Genomic DNA, 22,029 nt, shown 5'->3' on the forward strand with positions numbered 1-22,029 from the left:
TGCATTGAAGCTTGGCTCTTGGTTGGATTTGCATCACAAACTCAAGGGTTGTTGGTATAGGAATCCCTTCTCCCAAGCTTGCGGTAGATGATAATATTTCCATTAAAGCTTGAGAAAGGGAGAGAGAGTCTTCTTGCTTCACACTTGAGATAGTGTGAGAGTCTATGGAACAATGCCTTTGAAAAATCAGCCCCCTCTCTCTCTTGGTTGACCCCTCTTGCTAATTCCTCTTGCTGGCTTCCCATTGGACCCCTCCATGCTTAGCCAATAGGATTTAAGAAGCATAAGCGATAGTCTTTTGACATGTGTCCCCCTTTCCCGTTTTCTAAGAGCTTTAGGTAATTAAATAATGCAACTAAATTATATTAGACCCCTTTGTCTTCTGGCCAATAGGAATCAGGAAATCCATGGGGCTTCTAGGAGCCTTGAAGACTTTTTGGCACACTCACAAATCATTAAGCCGATTGTTGCACATTTCTCTTTGGCAGATGGCCCCCCCTTTGGATCCCTATTTTCCCTCCTTTGGATCCCTACTGTGGCTAGTCTGCCAGCTTAACCAATATTATAGCTTTTTCTCCCCTGGAACTTCCCCATATTAAATGATCAGTTTAACACGAGAAAATCATTTAGGAGAATTAGATATTAGTTATTATGTTGGTGTTTATACCCTACCACATACTTACTGGTACTTGGGATCCTTTCAGAGCTCTAGTTCATGGAGGGAGGCAAAGCGGCCTCAGCTTATGTCTGGCTCTATTAGGTTGTTTTGGCTCGCTTTTGGCGAAGTGAAATTCTCTCTGTCCATAGAAGAGTGGAGGTGGATGGGTGGAACGGTCAATCCCTACAGAGGGTCCAAAGCTCTGTTAGTTATTTTTTCATAAACTTTTTCTAATGTTATGGTATGGCCAGATTTTGTCATTGCATTAATACATGGTTGCCTATTTCACTTAGATGGGGCATTTAAAGATTCTCTGTTGTCATTCTCTCAATTATTTGTGCACTCTATTTCACCCTTCACTATATTCTTCCTCTCTCTCTTCCCGCAACGCCGTATACACATATATTCACCCTCCACAATGTTATATTTTTCTTGAGCACGCTTTCATTCATTGCACCCATTCAAGGGTTACAGTACTGGTTGCTAGGTGCCTCTGGATGCAGTCCAACTCATGGACTAAACTCTGTGCTTGTTCGGGTGGTGCTAAGAACTCCTCCCTTATGCAAATGCTTCCGCAACTCTGATGTATATTGAAAATTGTATTGATAGCCGTTTCTTAGCTCTCCGTAACTGCCATAGTAAGCTACCTCACCCTACCAAAGTCACCCTAACACTATGGCTATCCCTACCATTTCACTGTACATAGGCGTGTGTGAGTTACGGGACTTTTCCCATATCTCCTTAAAAACCCTCAGCTAGCTAGTCACTGGGCTAGTTGAGCCAAAAAAATAAAAAAAATAAAAAAAAATAAAAATATTATGGCCCATTTGTGTGTAAATATTTCATTATATATGTGTCCTAAATATAGGGATTTTTATAATTATTTTGATATTTATTTAAATATTTATACCTAGGTGTGTGTTTTATTAAATTTACCTTCTTTCATCCTCTTGCACCATAAGTATATTTTTTGCCAATATGTACATACTCTAACCTTATATTTTTCCTTTATACAAATCAATCCCACATTTTCACCCTCACCCTCGTGAAAACAAAAAATTGATTTCTACTCATTGGTCACGTTTATTATATTATTTACTTGCATACCTTTTCCTCTTTCACCCAAAATAATTCAAAGAGGGACCATATCATATGATTCCAATATCTTTCCATATCCATAACTCCTCCATATTTTTATTATTATTTTTACTCATTATTCTAACACCATGTGCTCATTGAGATAAAGTCCATGAATAGTCCATACACTAGTCCCACCATGTATATATTTCTTTATTCACCAATAATCCTCCTCCATGCATGGATCAAGGGCAACTTGGATGCTTTGTATTATGATATGACAAAGGAGGGGCTCACTCTTGGATGCATTGTACAAATTCAACAAAGGAGGGGGCCACTAAAAGACTTTTGCAGGCATAAAAAAAGGCTTTTTGGTGAGAATTTTGGCACATATCTCCACTCCGAATTTGGAGTGGTGGTCAAAAGAGAAAATGTAGCCCACGCTCTGAATAATCATCTCAAATTTTTTCATGATTTTTGGAGCTACCAACGGTGAGATATGATTTTTTGAGTGGACCCCAGTCTGCCCACTTTTCTCACAAGTAGCCCATAGTCTTCTCTCACCTCTTTCCACACTTCTACACACACACACACACACATTCCTCTCAATCCCTCACTCAAACCTGAACCTTCAATGGTTTCTCTCACCTTCTTCACCATTAACCTCCCCACTTACTTCCATAGCTCTCATATGAGCTCCACATGTACATACACCATCTCTATGCCTCTCTCTATTATCTCCAAAGTACAATTCCATCTTAACCCTTATATATATACATAAATTCAGCATGTGTACCATGCTTAACCTCTGCAAATCAAGAGATCTCATCAACGGAATTACCATTTTCATCACGATAATCAACCTTGGCGGCGGTGGCGTAAAGAAGGGAAGACGAAGAAGAAGATCGATAGTCATTTTGAGAACCTACACAAGTAAGTCCAAAACTTCTTCAAGCTTCACCATCACAAGGATTTTCTCACTTCATTCAACCATCTTACTTCAACCATCCACTCCATTCTACCCATTGTAAATATATCATTAACTTTCTAGTGATTATTAACACTAACCACTAACATACTAACACAAAATAACCATTGACCTAACCATAAAAGACACCTCACCTCAAGACATGTATATAGTAACTCTCTCTCTCTCTCTCTCTCTCCTTACTTACTTTCACCTTATCTACCATCAATAATGCTCTGTTTTGAGCCCACATCCATGACTCAAGCAGACAAAGAAGGCCCGCAATGTTTGATATTCAAAAAAATCATAATCCTGATTTGTTAGCTTGTAAATTAGTATTTCCAATAATCTTAATGAGGGGTCTCCAACCTATAAATAGGCCCCTCTCCTTCCTGTAAAATAACCTCCAATATCTCACATAGCACCCCAACACTCTATGCGTGAGGAGAGACTTAGGTGTAGCAACCACTTGTGAGCTTCACTCTTGGTGTGAGAGAAGCCTTCAAGCTACACATTGCAAGTGAGAGAGCGTGAGTTCCTCAAATCTCAAAACCACTATTGTATATGCTCCTTCATCATCAATAAATTGAGGTTTGGTGCATCAAAGGCGTGATTCGACGTTCAAATCTTCGTCCTTCCATTTGTGCAATACGGATTAGTGAATTCAAGGTGACTTGTGTATTTGAGTTTTTATCAGTTGATCTTGATTTTAGAAAGTGTTTTAGTGTGTTTTTCATTGCCAGTTTTGTGTCCATTGTAAGAGGGTATTGTGGTGAGAGTTCTCCCACACCCTAAGACAGTGTGTGTGTGTTTTGGCAATGTTTAGCAATCACTAAGCATTGAGTGAGTTTTGTACAAGTTCTACGATAGCATCATAACAAACCATCTCCATTTGCAAGTCACAAATAAGGTATTACGCAAGATCCTTTTCTCTCTCTCTTCCCTTTGCTCTAGCTCTCTCTGGTCCATTTTGTGTTTGTCTTGGTGTGAGGTTGCTTGTGTGTGTTGTGTGGTGCATCTTCTTGGTTGTACCAAAATCTCTCTTGCGTCCTAGTTCGCATACCATAACGTCTAGGTGGTGCCACTATCTTGTTTGGGTTTGGCTGTGGGTTTGCTGTTTTGTTGTGCTTGTGGTTGCCCCAGCCCCAATTGAGCAGCACGGGAGCCTTGAGGGGTGTTTAGAGGCCGCCTCTCTTGTTGCCCGCCCCGGACCGCCTCAATTTTGGTGCCCCCACTGAGGAGCGATTGTGTGCTTAGTGTTGTTGTATTGCATGAATGCGTGAATTTCAGCATAATCAAGTAGATTTTATGAATCATGAAAACAGACCGAGTTTAATTTCAAGGAAACAAAAATTGATCTAGAATATGGTTCGGATTATGCATAACATAAGAAAGGAAAAAAACATTTTCACATAAAAGTCTAGAATTCATGTTGAAAGACCTTTCAAAACTTTGTGTAGTTAGTTGATGATTGTTTGGAACTAATCTTTGTGTGGTTCTAGCATTGAGAGACTATGACACGCTATACCTTTGATGATATCCCAATCTTCTTTGGAAATCCAGAAGAAGATGTTGATGATTTTCTTGCTGATTTTAGAATGGTTTGTCATAACCTTGGTAAAAGGAATGACATTGAAAAAGGGGATTTTCTATTGCTATGCCTTAGAGGCAACGCTGAGCAATGGTTTTGGAGTATGTCTTCTCAGATTGAAGATGGATATACCCAAATTTCCAAAGCTTTGAAGGCCAGATTCTCTAAAGTTCCAACAACGGAGAAAGCATGGGCTTCACTACGGAGACTTCAACAACATGGTGAAGAGTACTATGCTTATGAGGATATTTTTTCTTGTCAATGGGAAGGATGTGGATTTACATCTACATTTCGAGATTATGTAAAAATGGATCAATTTATTTCGGGTTTGTCTCCTTTCCTAAAGACTAAGGTTACTTGTAGTGGACCCTCTACCTTTGAAGAAGCGGTCACTATTGCCCGAAGGAAGTTTCACAAGTACTTCTACATCAAAAATGGTTTCCATCATGCTGGAAGAACCAACCATCATGAAAGTGTTTCTATCAAGGAGTCGTCTCCTTTGCCATACTTGTCTCCTTCTACTCTGACAAATGTTGAAGAAGTTACTTACATGCCAACTGATTATTCAAGTGCTAAAGTGTGTGGCCAAGATTCAAATGTTGAATCTCTTTCTTCTACCTTTATCACAAGCATGCAAAAATCGACACAAGATATCTCAAATGGCATTGATGATTCAATAATGGATACATCCAACCTTTTGGCGGAGGATCAATTTCTAGTCCGAGCAGACGAAGCTTTTGTGCAACATGACTCTATGGAGAATGAAGACCTTGAAGGTAACCTTGATCTTATGGAATGTTCTGAGAGTGTATCTTGTCTAAAAGAAGAGAGTAAAGAAGAAGATGAAATCATAGGTGGAGAGATCATAGACCGCATTGATCATAAAGAGATGATTGTGTACATGGAATGCCAACTCCAAAACAAAGTAGAAGAGTGTGAGTTGAATCCATGTGAGGATAATCTTGAAAAAGTGTTTGAGGATGTTGAAAAGCATTGGTATGACCCAGGTATGTTAAGCATGGAGGAACCTATCATGCAAGAAGCCAAAGTTTTCACAAAATCAAATAGTAATCCATCAACCTTTGAGGTGGTACGATGTGAGGAGTTACAACCTTGCCAAAGGGGGGCCTTAGAAGGGGATGAAGAACATGGGAGAGTAGTAAAAGATAAAATCATAAAAGGAAACTGTCATAAGGGTATCATTCTCTCCAATGGTGTTTTAGTGGGTGGCTCTTCATTCATGGGACAATCTCTTAGCAAAAAAATCCAAACTTTGGAAGCCCCAATCATCTTCACATTGGGTTTCACCTCTTCAAGGTCAACTTCTCCTCTCTTCACATATACCTTTCATCGGGGACACCATACCTTCTTAAGTGGAAGAGGACATGAATACTTGGTGATAAACGGATGTTTCCAAATCTTCTTCATTTGGTTCTTTGGTGTATGGAGGTCGCACATTGTGATGCTTCTGGTCTTCATCATAGATGAAAAACTTGTTGATTGCTACATGTGGACATTACATCAATCAGTACCAAAATCTATTCTCTTCCAATGTGTTGGAGGCAATAGAAACCTTCCTTTGTTATCTACCTATGTGGTAAACTATTTGCAATACCTTCCAATAGCAGCTGGAAGCATGGATCAAGCTTTCCTAAATCATGAAGGTCATAGAATTTTTTACTTGTTGATGAGCCTACCCAGGTTTTCAAGAATTTTCTCATACAAGCTCTTAAAGATCGTAGCAGATACATCAACTTTACACAAGAGGAAGAGAAACCAATCTTTTATATCACATTCATAGTGATAGATGCAATGATGGACAACAGTAAAATCTACAAGTTTCTTCAACCGAAATCAGTAAGTGATTCCATACCATACATCTCGCTTTGGGAAAGATATTTCAAGATCTTTGATCCTGGGGGGTGCTTATGGAAACTTTCTCACTGGAGGAAGTTTACTCAGTCACTTCACTACATCCTGCTATTGGCTCTGAGAACCTTTCATATCACACAAGGTTTCTTAATCGTACAAAGATGAGAGCAGACAAAGACAGACGTTACACAATCTACATGTTGTATGATCGGATAAATGGTACATGAATGTACCATTATCTAAGGGGGGGGCTAATGATAGCCGTTTTTTAGCTCTCCGTAATTGCCATAGAAAGCTACCTCACCCTACCAAAGTCACCCAAACACTATGGCTATCCCTACCATTTCACTGTACATAGGCGTGTGTGAGTTACGGGACTTTTCCCATATCTCCTTAAAAACCCTCAGCTAGCTAGTCACTGGGCTAGTTGAGCCAAAAAAATAAAAAAAATAAAATAAAATAAAAATATTATGGCCCATTTGTGTGTAAATATTTCATTATATATGTGGCCTAAATATAAGGATTTTTATAATTATTTTGATATTTATTTAAATATTTATACCTAGGTGTGTGTTTTATTAAATTTACCTTCTTTCATCCTCTTGTACCATAAGTATATTTTTTGCCAATATGTACATACTCTAACCTTATATTTTTCCTTTATACAAATCACTCCCACATTTTCACCCTCACCCTCGTGAAAACAAAAAATTGATTTCTACTCATTGGTCACGTTTATTATATTATTTACTTGCATACATTTTCCTCTTTCACCCAAAATAATTCAAAGAGGGACCATATCATATGATTCCAATATCTTTCCATATCCATAACTCCTCCATATTATTATTATTATTTTTACTCATTATTCTAACACCATGTGCTCATTGAGATAAAGTCCATGAATAGTCCATACACTAGTCCCACCATGTATATATTTCTTTATTCACCAATAATCCTCCTCCATGCATGGGTCAAGGGCAACTTGGATGCTTTGTATTATGATATGACAAAGGAGGGGCTCACTCTTGGATGCATTGTACAAATTCAACAAAGGAGGGGGCCACTAAAAGACTTTTGCAGGCATAAAAAAAGGCTTTTTGGTGAGAATTTTGGCACATATCTCCACTCCGAATTTGGAGTGGTGGTCAAAATAGAAAATGTAGCTCACGCTTTGAATAATCACCTCAAATTTTTTCATGATTTTTGGAGCTACCAAGAGTGAGATATGATTTTTTGAGTGGACCGCAGTCTGCCCACTTTTCTCACATGCCTCTCTCTATTATCTCCAAAGTACAATTCCATCTTAACCCTTATATATATACATAAATTCAGCATGTGTACCATGCTTAACCTCTGCAAATCAAGAGATCTCATCAACGGAATTACCATTTTCATCACGATAATCAACCTTGGCGGCGGTGGCGTAAAGAAGGGAAGACGAAGAAGAAGATCGATAGTCATTTTGAGAACCTACACAAGTAAGTCCAAAACTTCTTCAAGCTTCACCATCACAAGGATTTTCTCACTTCATTCAACCATCTTACTTCAACCATCCACTCCATTCTACCCATTGCAAATATATCATTAACTTTCTAGTGATTACTAACACTAACCACTAACATACTAACACAAAATAACCATTGACCTAACCATAAAAGACACCTCACCTCAAGACATGTTTATAGTAACTCTCTCTCTCTCTCTCTCTCCTTACTTACTTTCACCTTATCTACCATCAATAATGCTCTGTTTTGAGCCCACATCCATGACTCAAGCAGACAAAGAAGGCCCGCAATGCTTTGATATTCAAAAAAATCATAATCCTGATTTGTTAGCTTGTAAATTAGGATTTCCAATAATCTTAATGAGGGGTCTCCAACTTATAAATAGGCCCCTCTCCTTCCTGTAAAATAACCTCCAACATCTCACATAGCACCCCAACACTCTATGCGTGAGGAGAGACTTAGGTGTAGCAACCACTTGTGAGCTTCACTCTTGGTGTGAGAGAAGCCTTCAAGCTACACATTGCAAGTGAGAGAGCGTGAGTTCCTCAAATCTCAAAACCACTATTGTATATGCTCCTTCATCATCAATAAATTGAGGTTTGGTGCATCAAAGGCGTGATTCGACGTTCAAATCTTCGTCCTTCCATTTGTGCAATACGGTTTGGTGAATTCAAGGTGACTTGTGTATTTGAGTTTTTATCGGTTGATCTTGATTTTAGAAAGTGTTTTAGTGTGTTTTTCATTGCCAGTTTTGTGTCCATTGTAAGAGGGTATTGTGGTGAGAGGTCTCCCACACCCTAAGACAGTGTGTGTGTGTTTTGACAATGTTTAGCAATCACTAAGCATTGAGTGAGTTTTGTACAAGTTCTACGATACCATCATAACAAACCATCTCCATTTGCAAGTCACAAATAAGGTATTACGCAAGATCCTTTTCTCTCTCTCTTCCCTTTGCTCTAGCTTTCTCTGGTCCATTTTGTGTGTGTCTTGGTGTGAGGTTGCTTGTGTGTGTTGTGTGGTGCATCTTCTTGGTTGTACCAAAATCTCTCTTGTGTCCTAGTTCGCATACCATAACTAGGTGGTGCCCCTATCTTGTTTGGGTTTGGCTGTGGGTTTGCTATTTTGTTGTGCTTGTGGTTGCCCCAGCCCCAATTGAGCAGCACGGGAGCCTTGAGGGGTGTTTAGAGGCCGCCTCTCTTGTTGCCCACACCGGACCGCCTCAGTATAAAAGTGTGAATTGTATAACTTGTACATAGACCCCCGAGGAGGGGTATCTCTCATCTTCTTGATGTAACATTTATTGGCCTAATAACTTATGTGTAGCGGAAATTAGCATGAACATAGTGGGCATTTCATTAGAATAGATTCCTAATGAGAATTACAAGAGTGCTTTGGTGGAGAGAGCAACAAAAAGCATAACACCTAGTTAGATAGCATCAACAATACTTTCAAAAGAGAGAGAAATTAAGCTATTGACAACAGTTGAGGACCGGATTTGCATGGAGCCGGTCCCCCCTCCAAAAGGCTTTGTATTATGGTTTCTCCCATCAAGAGAGACATTGTACAATACAATTCTTTGTGTTCCTTCAAGACTAGCTAGTGCAATGAAGATGGAAGCTTCATACACCAAGCAAAACACTTAATCAAACACAACTTGAATTATCCCCGTTCTCAGACCCAAGACCTCACACACCTTCGAAGATGGTGAGAACTAGCAGGGTATGAGAGTAGATTGAGAGGAAGAAGGAGTATCTTACGAGAAAGATGTACATATCCTCACATAATCACTCATATTAGCATAGCTTAGCTTAGTAATTAGCTTGGTAGAGAAGATGAGCATGCATTGTAGCTTGGCTCTTGGTTGGATTTGCATCCACATGCCAAGAGAGTGTTGATGTAGGCTGCTATCTCACAAGCTTGGAGTAGGTGATGAGCTCTCCATTAAAGCTTCGGAGGAGATAGAGTATTCTTCCTTCACACATGGTCAAGTGTGAGTGTGTGTGTGTCAATGCCAAGAAAAAATCAGCCCCCTCCCTCTCTTAGGCGAGCCCTTGCTGCTAATTTGGTCTGGCTTTTGCCTCATTGGACCTCCCCAAGTCAAGCCAATGGGTATTAAGCAGCATAAGTGATAGCCTTCTGACATGTGTCTCCATTTCCCCTTTTGTGAGAGCTTTAGGTAATTAAATAATTAAACTAAACTCTCATTGGACCCCTTTGCCTCCTAGCCAATAGAAATCAGGCAAGCCATGGGGCTTCTGAATGCTCATTGAACCCTTTGGGAGACTGCCCAATAGTCTTGTAGGAGACTTAATTCTCATTGGTTTCTTTTATTAAATGTTTTTAAATTAATTAAACTACATTTACTCTAGCTTAATTCTCATTGGTCCACTTCAAGGGTCTTCCAATAGGAATTGGGCACACCTTGTGGGCATCTGGCCTAGGGAGCTGACATGTGTCCCTCATTCTCTTTGTGTAAAGGGAGCCTGCGTGTGTGTGTGTGTGCCTTTCTCTCTCATCCCCTACCTTTAGGGCTCGCCCCCTCCCATGTAGGGATGCACAAAGACTTTTAGGGCACACACAAAGCATCCTATTTTCCCTAGGGTTGACCTTTGGACACAACCTTTGAATTTTGGAACCTTAGCATTTTGGAAGTCTTAATGGGCTGAACCTTAGGGTCTTTTTAGCCCATTGTTGCACATGGATCTTTTGCAGATGGCCCCCCCTTTGGATCCCTATTTTCCCTCCTTTGGATCCCTGCTGTGGCCGGTCTGCTAGCTTAACCAATATTCTAGCTTTTTCTCCCCAGGCACTTCCCCACATTAAATGATCATTTTAATATGAGAAAATCATTTAGGAGAATTAGATATTGATTATTATGACATTACCTCTCTCTTGAAATCATAGTCATCCTCGACTATGGTGTAGAGAAGATAAAGCATATTCATGAGTCCTTTTCTTAGCGGGTAGAGGATCCCTATGTTACCCTACGACATCATTCCATAATGGATGACTAGTCCATTTGGCGCTTGAGAGCCTGAGGCTGCCGCAAGCATGTCTGCACATCAGTCCTATCAATCTTCCATAGTAGAGTGACAAGCTCTACTTGGTTTTTGGGAGACGTCGTCTCCACAAACTTGATCTAAGCATGCATACTACTTCATTTTTGTGCACAAATAAAGAAAAGAGAGAGTCTTATAAGACAAAAATTTTGTTCATTTTTAATATTTTGTACATTTGCTTACTCTTGGGAAGCATTGTAAGCATTGACAAGGTTTAGGTTATCCTTTAATTGTATGCCTTGCATCCATCTAGCATCTTCAAAAGGATAATTCTTAAACTTAATAAGATATCGTCGGATAGTCTTACCGCCTCTTAATACCTTGTCTTCATGTTGGAGAATGGACTCGGGCTGCAGCACCTCCTCTTGGTCCTCGATCTCCGGTGGGTCTTCAATAGTTGGTTCTTGAGGTGGCTCTCCTTTGTAAGGCTTTAATAGTCTCACATGAAAAGCATCGTGTATGAGCCAATGATTGGGCAACTTAAGTTGATAGGCCATCTCATTGATTGGCCTAAGAATCTGGAAGGGACCATAGTACCTTTTTGCTAGTTTAGCATAGTACTTTTGGTGGCCCATAGGATTCTTGCCCGTCGTGTGCCTTAATTGAGCCTTGGGAAACTTTAACAAGACCCAATCATTTTCTTTAAAGGCTTGGGCTCTTCTATGCTTGTCAGCAGCAGCCTTTTGCCTTTGCTGTGAGATAGAGATAGCATCCTTAATCTTTTGGAAAGATTCTTGTAGGTCTTGGCTATACTCATCTGCAGCGAAGATCTTCCCATGTACCTTAAGTAGCAAGGGACTTTTTGATCTTCCCTCAATTACCTCGAAAGGTGCTTTTCCTGTGGAAGTATGTACAGTGTTATTGTAAGCATACTCTACTAAGGGTAAGTACTTCTCCCATTGGGATCTTTGATCTACTTCCGTTACATAGGCTTTTAGTAGATCAACAATGGTTAGGTTAGCTATTTCACTTTGGCCATCTGTTTGTGGATGATAGGCCGAAGAGAAGTTTAGCCTTGTTCCTAAATTCTCAAAGAGACCCTTCCAGAAATTACTGGTCATTCTAGGATCTCTATCCGACACTATGGACATTGGCAAGCCATGGTATTTGAAAATTTGTGAAATGAAGAGGGTTGCCATTTGATGGGCTTTGATAGTCTTTTTGACAGGTATAAAATGAGCTTGTTTACTGAGCCTGTCTACTATCGTCCATATTCCCGTATTCCCATGGATAGACTTAGGCAATCCAAAGATAAAATCCATGGATATGCTCTCCCATGGTGAATTAGGGATTGGCAAGGGTTGAAGCAACCCAAGTTTCTTCCCTCTATCAAATTTTGTCTTTTGGCATACCACACATTTGGAAACATATTCTTGTATGTTCACTTTCATGGTAGGCCAATAGAAATATGTTTCAATTCCCTTTAAGGTAGACTGAATCCCTCTATGCCCCGCATAAGGTGGAGCATGAGATTCATACATTACTTTCTCACGTAGTGAGTTAGTAACGCATAGTCTATTGCCATAGAGAAGATAACCATCTTGTAAAGTAAATGGTTCTTCTTTCTTCCATAATGCAAGGGCTGAAATCACATCTCTAAAATCGGGATCAATAGCATACTCATCTATCATTGAAGATAGATCATTGTGAGTTGCTCTGGAAACCGCATTCACTCTCGGTTGTCTTGAGAGTGCATCGGCTACTTGATTATGCTTGCCAGCAATGTGAGCAATATGAAAATGAAATTGCGAAAGGAAATTTGCCCACCTCATTTGTTTGTCGGAGAGCTTGGTCTGCGTCATGAAGTACTTAAGACTTTGGTGATCCGTTCGCAGAATGAAAGGAGTCCCCAATAAATAGTGCTTCCATGAGTCTAAGGCATGTAGAACTGCAAGGAGTTCTTTTCGTATATGCCTAGAGCTTGCTCAACAGGGTCGAGCCTTCGACTCTCATAGCCTATGGCGTGCCCTTCTTGGAGCAAAACAGCTCCAAGGCAATCACCACAAGCATCACATTGGACCTCAAATGGTTTTGAGAGATCCGGTAGTGTAAGCACAGGTTGAGAGATAAGCTTTTCTTTAAGCTTTTCGAAAGCATTGTTCTCCTTAGCAGACCATGTATACCTAACACTTTTCTTTGTTAGGTCATGTAATGGTCCCGCAATTTGTGAGAACTTTTCTATGAAGCGTCTATAGTATGCACACATACCTATAAAGCTTCTTAGTTCATGAAGATTCCTTGGTTTAGGCCATCCTTTTATTACCTCTAACTTGGATGGATCCATTTGGATGCCATCTTGAGAGATAATGTGACCTAAATACTGAATCTCTTGCAAGAAAAATTCACTTTTCTTTCGATTAACATAAAGTTTATTCTCTCTTAAAACTTGAAATATTACCTGGAGGTGTTGCTTGTGTTCCTCTAATGAATTAGAGTAGATGATAATATCATCAAAGAACACTCCAGTGAAGGTTCGATGAGGCCTGAACAGCTTCTCCATCAAGCGGTTGAATGTGGCTGGTGCATTGGTCAAGCCAAAAGGCATGACAATGTATTCGTAAAGACCAAATGTAGTGCGAAATGCGGTCTTTACAATGTCTTGATCAACTATCCTTATTTGATGATAGCCACTTTTTAGGTCAATCCTACTGAAGTAGGTCGATCCTTGTAGCTTATCAAATAGGTCTTCTACCCGTGGAACGGGAAACCTATTCTTGATAGTGATCCTATTTAGTGCTCTATAGTCGACACACATACGATATGTGCCGTCTTTCTTTTGCACTAATAGCACAGGTGAGCAAAATGGAGATGAGCTAGGCCTAACCATGCCCTTCTCAACTAACTCATGCACTTGCCGCATAATCTCCTCTTGTTGAGCTTGAGAAACTCTATAAGGAGGTTTGTTAGGCGGTGAACTTCCTGGAAGAAGTTCAATTGCATGGTCATCATTACCTCGTTTAGGAGGTAGCTCACAAGGGATGTCGTCAATAAAAACATCTTGAAACCCCTTGAGAAAATTGGATAACTCTAATTCCTTTTGGTTGCTTTTATTTTCTTTTGCTAAAGCATTAGGTTCATTTTGAGAATCTTTAACAAAAATCATGTACACGGAAATAGAGCTCTTTATTGACTTGTTGAAAGCTGGTGTATGTACAATGGGGATGGTGTTACCCATTTCCTTAGCATCTATATACATGTCTTTTTCCCTGAACTTAAAGGAGATTCTCCTTTCAGGAAATTTAACATCGGCAGCCAGGCGGTCAAACCATGGTGCCCCTAGGATTACATCCTCATGCTTGAGAGGAGAGATAAAGAAGTCCTCTTTGTCCACATAGCCTTGGACATGAAGCCTCAATTTCCCGATTAAGGGAGTGACTGAAGCTTCTTGCCCCTTGAAGGCACTGTCTGCGGGTAGGACATCTCCCATCTCGTAGGATTGTATGCCTAGCTTGGTGGCTAACTCCTAGATATAAAATTGTGAGTAGAACCAGGGTCAAAGAGAATAAAAGCATCATGTTCTCTTACCTTTCCCCAAGCATGGCATAGAGGAGATCCTTTGTGGTGAGTTTGGTGAGTCTCCTCCTCTTGGATTTCAACCAAGGAAGCTCTAGGAGGATCTTGGCGGTTGTTCTTTTGGGGACAAGCGCGGTACGCATGCCCTTGTTCGCCGCACTTGAAACACCGGTTATCCTTACGATAACGCTCAAGCTCTTCAGGAGAGAGTTTATTCTTACCTTTGTAAACTCCCTTCTCTTTAGCTTTGTTGGAGTTGCCCTTAGGAGACTTTTGGACATTGTCCTTCCCTTAGGCTCATTGGAACCCTTGTTTTCCGGGGCTTATTATTTTTTTAGCCCCCGTTTGGAAATTGATTCGAGAGGCCACCATAGTATGGTGTATTACCGCCGATATGGTACGTGGCCTTTGGGAGTTGACATACTCCGCCATTTCTTCGGTTAAGCCCGCACAAAATTGTTGCTTTTGCTCTCCAAAATCCAACCTTTTGAAGACAGTGGCTTTGAGTTGTAGGTCCCAAAACTTGTCTACATATTTGTGGATGGATTCATTGGGAGAGAGCTTTAAGCTTCGCCATTCGGTGAGTACTTTGTCTTTGGCATCGGTGGCCAAAAACTGCTTCATAATGGAAGCTCTTAAAGCTTTCCATGTTCGTGGAGCTTCACCGTTGGCTCGTAGGCTAGACCACCATTGTCTGGCGGACTTTTGAAAGTGCATAGCTACATGGCGTAGCTTAGAGGACTCCGTGAAGCCCTCATCTCCAAACGCCGCATCGAATTGCTGGATAAAGGCCAAGACTTTGTCGTAGCACCAAAGGTGCCATCATAGGTAAGGAAAGAGATGCTCTTCCCTCCCTCTTTGAATTTCTTCAACTTGGACGACCTCTTCCATGCGGCATAGGATTTCCTATGGCCTCTTCTTTTTGATGGTTCAAAAGTTGCACCATCACTTTCTTCAGAAGGTGAAGAATTTGAAGAAGGTGGAGAAGAGGGTGACCTCTTTCTCGCCTTTTTCTTGTCTTGATCTTTGTCGTCTTCACCATAGTTTTCATAAGAGGAAGAGGATGAAGAAGATGGAGAAGAGGGTGTCCTCTTTCTCGCCTTTTTCTTCTCTTGCTTTTTATCATCCTCTTTGAATTATGGTGAGGAGAAGTGTGATGGTCTTCTGCTTTGGTGGTGATGGGGAGAGCGTTTAGCCCGCCGTCTTCGTGGAGCCATCTCCGCGATCGAGGTGGCGGGAGACTCAACTTCTTTCTCGTTCCTTCGGTATTGGAGGCTCTTGAGTTCTCCTTAGGGAAGGAGATGCATCATCAAGAAGTAAAATTCTTGAGCCCTTCAATAAGGATCACTTCTTCTTCCCGAATGGGAGAGAGAATTTTGGTAGTCTCACAAGGAGGCTTCTAGGAGTTTACTCTCGTCATGCTCTCTTTACTATTGTCAGCCATTCTAACAACTTTTAGGTGTAAACTTTTTAGGTGTACTTTGGAACTTCAAGCCCTAGTTGCTACTCCTCTTTACCCCTTTAGAAAAAGCACTCAGCTACTGTACCCACGGCTCGAATACCATTAATTGCAAGGAATAGAAGAGAGGGTCTTTCGACACCAAAACAGCACCGGCTCCTGTCAAGCTTCTAATAGCTCAATAGTGGTTAAGCCGTAGGCAAGCCCGTAGGACCCACTATTAAGACCATAGCTCTCGACGGTGATGCCCCGTTAACTGCACGAAGGTAGGCGCACTGCAAGGCTGAAAAATCCCTATTCTACTTTCTCACAGGCAACTAATAATACCAACCATTTGTAGCTAGCTTCAGGACCTCCCTTCTTGAGCAAGAAAAGAGAAAAATTGAGCTCTGATACCAATGTAACATTTTTTGGCCTAATAACTTATGTGTAGCAAAAATTAGCATGAACATAGTGGGCATTTCATTAGAATAGATTCCTAATGTGATGACCAATGTATACAAGAGCAAAAAATTAGAGCTCTGATACCAATGGGCCTTAATAACTTATGTGTAGCATGAACATAGTGGGCATTTCATTAAATAGATTCATGTGAACAAGAGTGCTTGGGTGGAGAGAGCAACAAAAAGCATAGTTAGATAGCATCAACAATACTTTCAAAAGAGAGAGAAATTAATATATTGACAACAGTTGAGGACCGGATTTGCATGGAGCCGGTTCCCCCTCCAAAAGGCTTTGTATTATGGTTTCTCCCATCAAGAGAGACATTGTACAATACAATTCTTTGTGTTCCTTCAAGACTAGCTAGTGCAATGAAGATGGAAGCTTCATACACCAAGCAAAACACTTAATCAAACACAACTTGAATTATCCCCATTCTCAGACCCAAGACCTCACACACCTTCGAAGATGGTGAGAGCTAGCAGGGTATGAGAGTAGATTGAGAGGAAGAAGGAGTATCTTACGAGAAAGATGTACATATCCTCACATAATTACTCATATTAGCATAGCTTAGCTTAGTAATTAGCTTGGTAGAGAAGATGAGCATGCATTGTAGCTTGGCTCTTGGTTAGATTTGCATCCACATGCCAAGAGAGTGTTGATGTAGGCTTCTATTTCACAAGCTTGTAGTAGGTGATGAGCTCTCCATTAAAGCTTGGGAGGAGATAGAGTATTCTTCCTTCACACATGGTCAAGTGTGAGTTTGTGTGTGTCAATGCCAAGAAAAAATCAGCCCCCTCCCTCTCTTGGGCGAGCCCTAGCTGCTAATTTGGTCTGGCTTTTGCCTCATTGGACCTCCCCAAGTCAAGCCAATGGGTATTAAGCAGCATAAGTGATAGCCTTCTGACATGTGTCCCCCTTTCCCCTTTTGTGAGAGCTTTAGGTAATTAAATAATTAAACTAAACTCTCATTGGACCCCTTTGCCTCCTGGCCAATAGAAATCAGGCAAGCCATGGGGCTTCTGAATGCTCATTGGACCCTTTGGGAGACTGCCCAATAGTCTTCTAGGAGACTTAATTCTCATTGGTTTCTTTTATTAAATGTTTTTAAATTAATTAAACTACATTTACTCTAGCTTAATTCTCATTGGTCCACTTCAAGGGTCTTCCAATAGGAATTGGGCACACCTTGTGGGCATCTGGCCTAGGGAGCTGACATGTGTCCCTCATTCCCTTTGTGTAAAGGGAGCCTGTGTGTGTGTGTGTGGCTTTCTCTCTCATCCCCTACCTTTAGGGCTCGCCCCCTCCCATGTAGGGATGCATAAAGACTTTTAGGGCACACACAAAGCATCCTATTTTCCCTAGGGTTGACCTTTGGACACAACCTTTGAATTTTGGAGCCTTAGCATTTTGGAAGTCTTAATGGGCTGAACCTTAGGGTCTTTTTAGCCCATTGTTGCACATGGCTCTTTTGCAGATGGCCCCCCTTTGGATCCCTATTTTCCCTCCTTTGGATAACTACTGTGGCCGGTCTGCTAGCTTAATCAATATTCTAGCTTTTTCTCCCCGGGCACTTCCCCACATTAAATGATCATTTTAATATGAGAAAATCATTTAGGAGAATTAGATATTGATTATTATGACATTCTTGGTCTATGTAGCCTTGTATGTGGAGCCTTATCTTTATAATTAATAGTGTAATGGAAATGTATTGCCCTTTAAAAGCTCCAAATGCATCAAGCACTGGTTCCAATTCTTTATTTTTTATGCCCATCTTTTGAGCTAACTCAATTGAAATGAAGTTATAAGTAGATCCAAGATCAAAGAGAATGAAAACACTTTGATCCATGACTCCACCCCATGCATAACGTGGTTGACAAACTTCTTCACTCAGGTCTATGGGATAAGAGATATAGGTAACATGAGGAGAGTTTGTCATGAAAATTAATTTCTAACCTTCTAAAGGTTTTTTCCATCTTAAACTGCCACTTAACACTAGGTTGGTAATGGGACACTTTCCTGTCCTGTTAAGTGACCTTTTTTCTTGAAGTATATCAAGAGTTTCAAAATGGAGTTTGAGGTTCTATCTGTCTAGAAAGTTGTCTCATGAGCTGAAAAAAACTTGACATTTTTTGGGAATATCAATTCCATCTTTAACCTTGTCCTTGCACAACATTTCACAACCTAAACCGTGTGAAAAAATGGGTCCTGTTTTTGGCTTTTTTCAACTTTTTGCAACTATACCACTCTAGAATTCATGTTTGTGAGGTTTATAATGCTAGAGAACTATCTTTAGTAGTCCTCAACATGTCCTAATGCTTCTAGGGAGAAATAAATGTTAAAGTTGTAAGTTATGACCAAATTGCAAAAATTGTCAAATCCTGTTTTTTAGCCAATTTTAGCTCTTCTATGATTTTTTTGGTGGCTTTCATGATATCCAAATGCAGTTTTGATTTTCTATGTCGCATATTGTAACATAAATCTAATATTCCTTTAGTTTTAGGGCACCTAATACCCTATTTTGCATAGTAGACAACGATGGTTGATTTTTTCAATTATAGAAGAAAACGAAAAATTCTAGTATATCAAGTATAGCTTTTTCAATATTGTTAGTTTCTTGTGACAACTACATGCATTTTGTAGGTAGTAACCATATCTAGTCATAAGGATCAAATTTGGCTAGATATTGAATAGTTTCTATGGGATTCTACAACTCATAATGTTGAACCCAGTTTTTTCACGGAACTAAGAAAACATGCATATATTATTTGTTTTGAGCGTGGCTATAGAAACTTTGATGATAGGTTTGCAGAATGGTAAAAATTCAACTTTTTTGTACCTATTTCTTTTGGCAAAACAAAAAATAGTGAGTGAGAAGCAAAACATATGTTCTGATCACCAACCCATTGAAGTTAACTCGGGAATTTATCTCAAGTCCTACAAAAATCCCTAATCTTATTTTTATGCAACAAAACGTAAGAAATGACTGTTTTGATGAAAATGTACTGGTCCATCAACTTTGGAGGCTTGGTGTGACCAAAAGATGAGAAATTTTACAAGTTTCTTGTTTTTCCATGTGTAGTAGGCCTTGAACTATAACCTCATGAAAGGATTTCACAAAATGAGTGGATCTATTATGGTTTTGGAGGTTTTTTTCAAAACCCTGAAAAGACACTTTTATGTCCTATTAGGTTACCAACCTAGTGTTAAGACTGGGGAAAATAAAAGAGAACAAGTGGAGTTAATTAAGTGCTTATATAAACTTAATTTGGTCAAATTCTTGGGACCAAAGAGAAGAAGTCTACAAAAGAGCAAGGATAATTGCTAGTTACTTGATCTCAATCAAAGATACATATCAATAGAGGATAATCTTATCATTAGAAACCTTGATCGAAGGTACTTGTGTTCAAAGAGAGTTAATTAGAGCAATTATAAGAGTCTAGAAATAGAATCTAGGTGTGTAAATTTTAAGTAATAAAATTTACTCTTTAGACTCTAAGTATGAAGCCTCGGAAGTCTTAGGGTAATATTAATATTTACAAAAAAATAGTATAAATTTAGTAGGGTTTAGGTCTAGCTTCAAAGAACCTCCAATGTGGGGAAGGGATAAAAGAGACTACCTCATGGGAAATTGGGTTCTTTGCTCTCTCTTTCGAGTGCCCAAGCTAGCAAAGCAAGCTCTCTCTCCCTCTCCCTCTCTCATGGGAGCTCAAGAACTTGGCTATGGATGAAAATCCAAGCAAGTAGGTGCTTGAAATATCTTCTTGTTTTTCTCTACTAATCTAGATATGCTTAATGTTTTCTCATATAGTAAGAATATTAAAAATTACTCTCTTTTTGATTTAAAAGTACTTCTCTTCACCCTCCATCCCCGAAGTTGTTTCTCTCTGCTAGGGTGTTTAGGGCTTGGGAAGGAGAGTGGCTAGATCATGTGTTTTGGAAAAGACTTATAGATCATCATGAGGCCTCTAGAAATAGAATATGCCTCAAAAATCAAAGAAAGCATGGAGATGGTGATGTGACCAATGCTTCCTCAGAGGATGATTGGTGTCATGCTCTTAGATCTGGTGGCTCTATTAGCAGTGACAATGATATAACCTGATGGTACAGAGAGGAACTATCCGAGCCAAAGCAGACACGTTCAAGACTCAATATCGAGGTTTTGACACCCGTAATTTAAGCTTCAAGAAGGCCATTGATATCAAGCCTAGAAATGCATGTCCACGCTGTCAACTTGGGGACATGTTGTCTCAAACATACAACATCAAGGTTGAAAGTGGCACACATGACAAGAGGAGAGTAGGCTCAATACTGCAAGAACGTTTGCAAAAAAGCTGATGCAGTCACCATTATTAATAGTGGTTAATGGCTAATCACTTAATAGGAGTGTTGCTAGTCCACCCATTTATCAACAACATTATCACAAGGGACGGAGGTAGCATGTAGAGGAAGAAAGTGCGGGTGGACAAGCAAAGCATAGCATGCACTACAAATGAGTATATGTAGCCACACAAGCGTACATCAACAACAACCTTGTCCACATGAGTAGATCTTTTCAGCCAGCATCCATGATACCATCCACATGGATACCAACACACTTCAAATTAGCAAGAGACTAAACACTTCAAATTAGCCAAATTTCTACTCTTATAGTACTACCTCTCCGGATAGGCAGTACAATTTAACAAAACTAATAACATAAAACTAAATACAATAACACCACCAATTTTATGTCTCTTCTACAAGCTCTTGCACATCTTATTGCTCCTTTAGTAATTTTCTCATTGTTTTGCCGATATTCTTTAATTTTTGTCACTAGAGCTTCCTGAGTCGAGCCTAATGGTGTTTTTGAGGTCTCGCATGTGCACAGGGGCAGACCATTTGTTTCAGCCATCGCCAATCTTTGATGGCGGAACTTTTCCCACCTTAAGATACAAGGCACGAATACTACCATGCATAGTTTTTGACCCCAAACAGGCTATGCGTTTTGCTCCTTTTATAGGTTTTGTGGCTCCCATGGAAGGTTTCACTAGGGAGGGATGCACTATTAAGGCTGCTATAGAAGATTCTTGCAGAAAACTCATTTCTTACATTGAGTACCAAGTAGCGGGTGGGTTGCTCCCATATCATCCCAAGTGCATTTGGAGTCACATTAGATGTCTGAGAGAGTATGACATGTTTGAGGGAGAGTGGGAGCTCTTGAAAATTGATGAGACGAATTTGAGTGGGGAGAGCACGTGGACTTCGACATTGTAGCAGAGATTGATCAGGTAACTTGACAATATTCTCTTAGTCTATGAGACTAGGCGGACCATTACAAGACACATGAGAAAAATTTCTTGCTAATACTGCAAAGAGTCCCTCCTATTGCATCCTTAAAAAAGTCTAATTTCCCTCAGGTAGCTTTTGTTGAGTATACATATCCTCCTAGAAAGACATTCCCAAGGGCCATACCTAGAGAGAAGCCTTCAATGTGGTCACTGAGAAAATCTAAATCTCCTTGGTACTTTCATCACCTTTTTGTAATTTGTATCCTTTTTTTGGTTATTTTCTTCACCTAGCTATTAACAAAGGACAATTTTGTTTTTTTTTTTTTTTTTTGGGGGGGGGGGGGGGGGGGGGGTACTAAACCAAGCACCAAGGGTCTCTTGATTATTTTCTCCTTCTTTCAATGATTTCTCGTGGCTTGGCACTAGGGGAGATCATTGTGGAGATATTGCATAAGAACAAAAGGCGTATAGATCACAATGATAAATGCAACTACCTGACATAACTAACTAGGACACAAATAAACCTAAAAAATAATAACCATACTGAGAATTATCACCATAGCCATACCCATAACCGTAAGAGAAATTATCAACTTAATCATGAGCACAACCAT

The 22,029-nt window shown here is 40.0% G+C and overlaps 1 protein-coding gene and 1 pseudogene across 1 annotated transcript in view; both read left to right on the forward strand.

The window, feature by feature from the left end:
- The window catches only part of LOC147421839 (uncharacterized), a 36,163-nt gene extending 15,680 nt beyond the window's left edge, over positions 1-20,483 (forward strand). The window contains exon 2 of the mRNA XM_086502979.1: positions 20,256-20,483. Within this exon, the coding sequence (XP_086359105.1) occupies positions 20,256-20,483 (228 nt within the window). The remainder of the gene's footprint in view (positions 1-20,255) is intronic.
- Positions 20,484-20,875: 392 nt separating this feature from the next.
- LOC147421840 (uncharacterized) lies at positions 20,876-21,424 on the forward strand (annotated as a pseudogene).
- The last annotated feature ends 605 nt before the right edge of the window (positions 21,425-22,029 follow it).

The sequence above is a fragment of the Adiantum capillus-veneris genome, chromosome 27 (assembly GCF_014529385.1).
Source record: "Adiantum capillus-veneris isolate H3 chromosome 27, ASM1452938v2, whole genome shotgun sequence".
Classification (NCBI taxonomy): Eukaryota; Viridiplantae; Streptophyta; class Polypodiopsida; order Polypodiales; family Pteridaceae; genus Adiantum; species Adiantum capillus-veneris.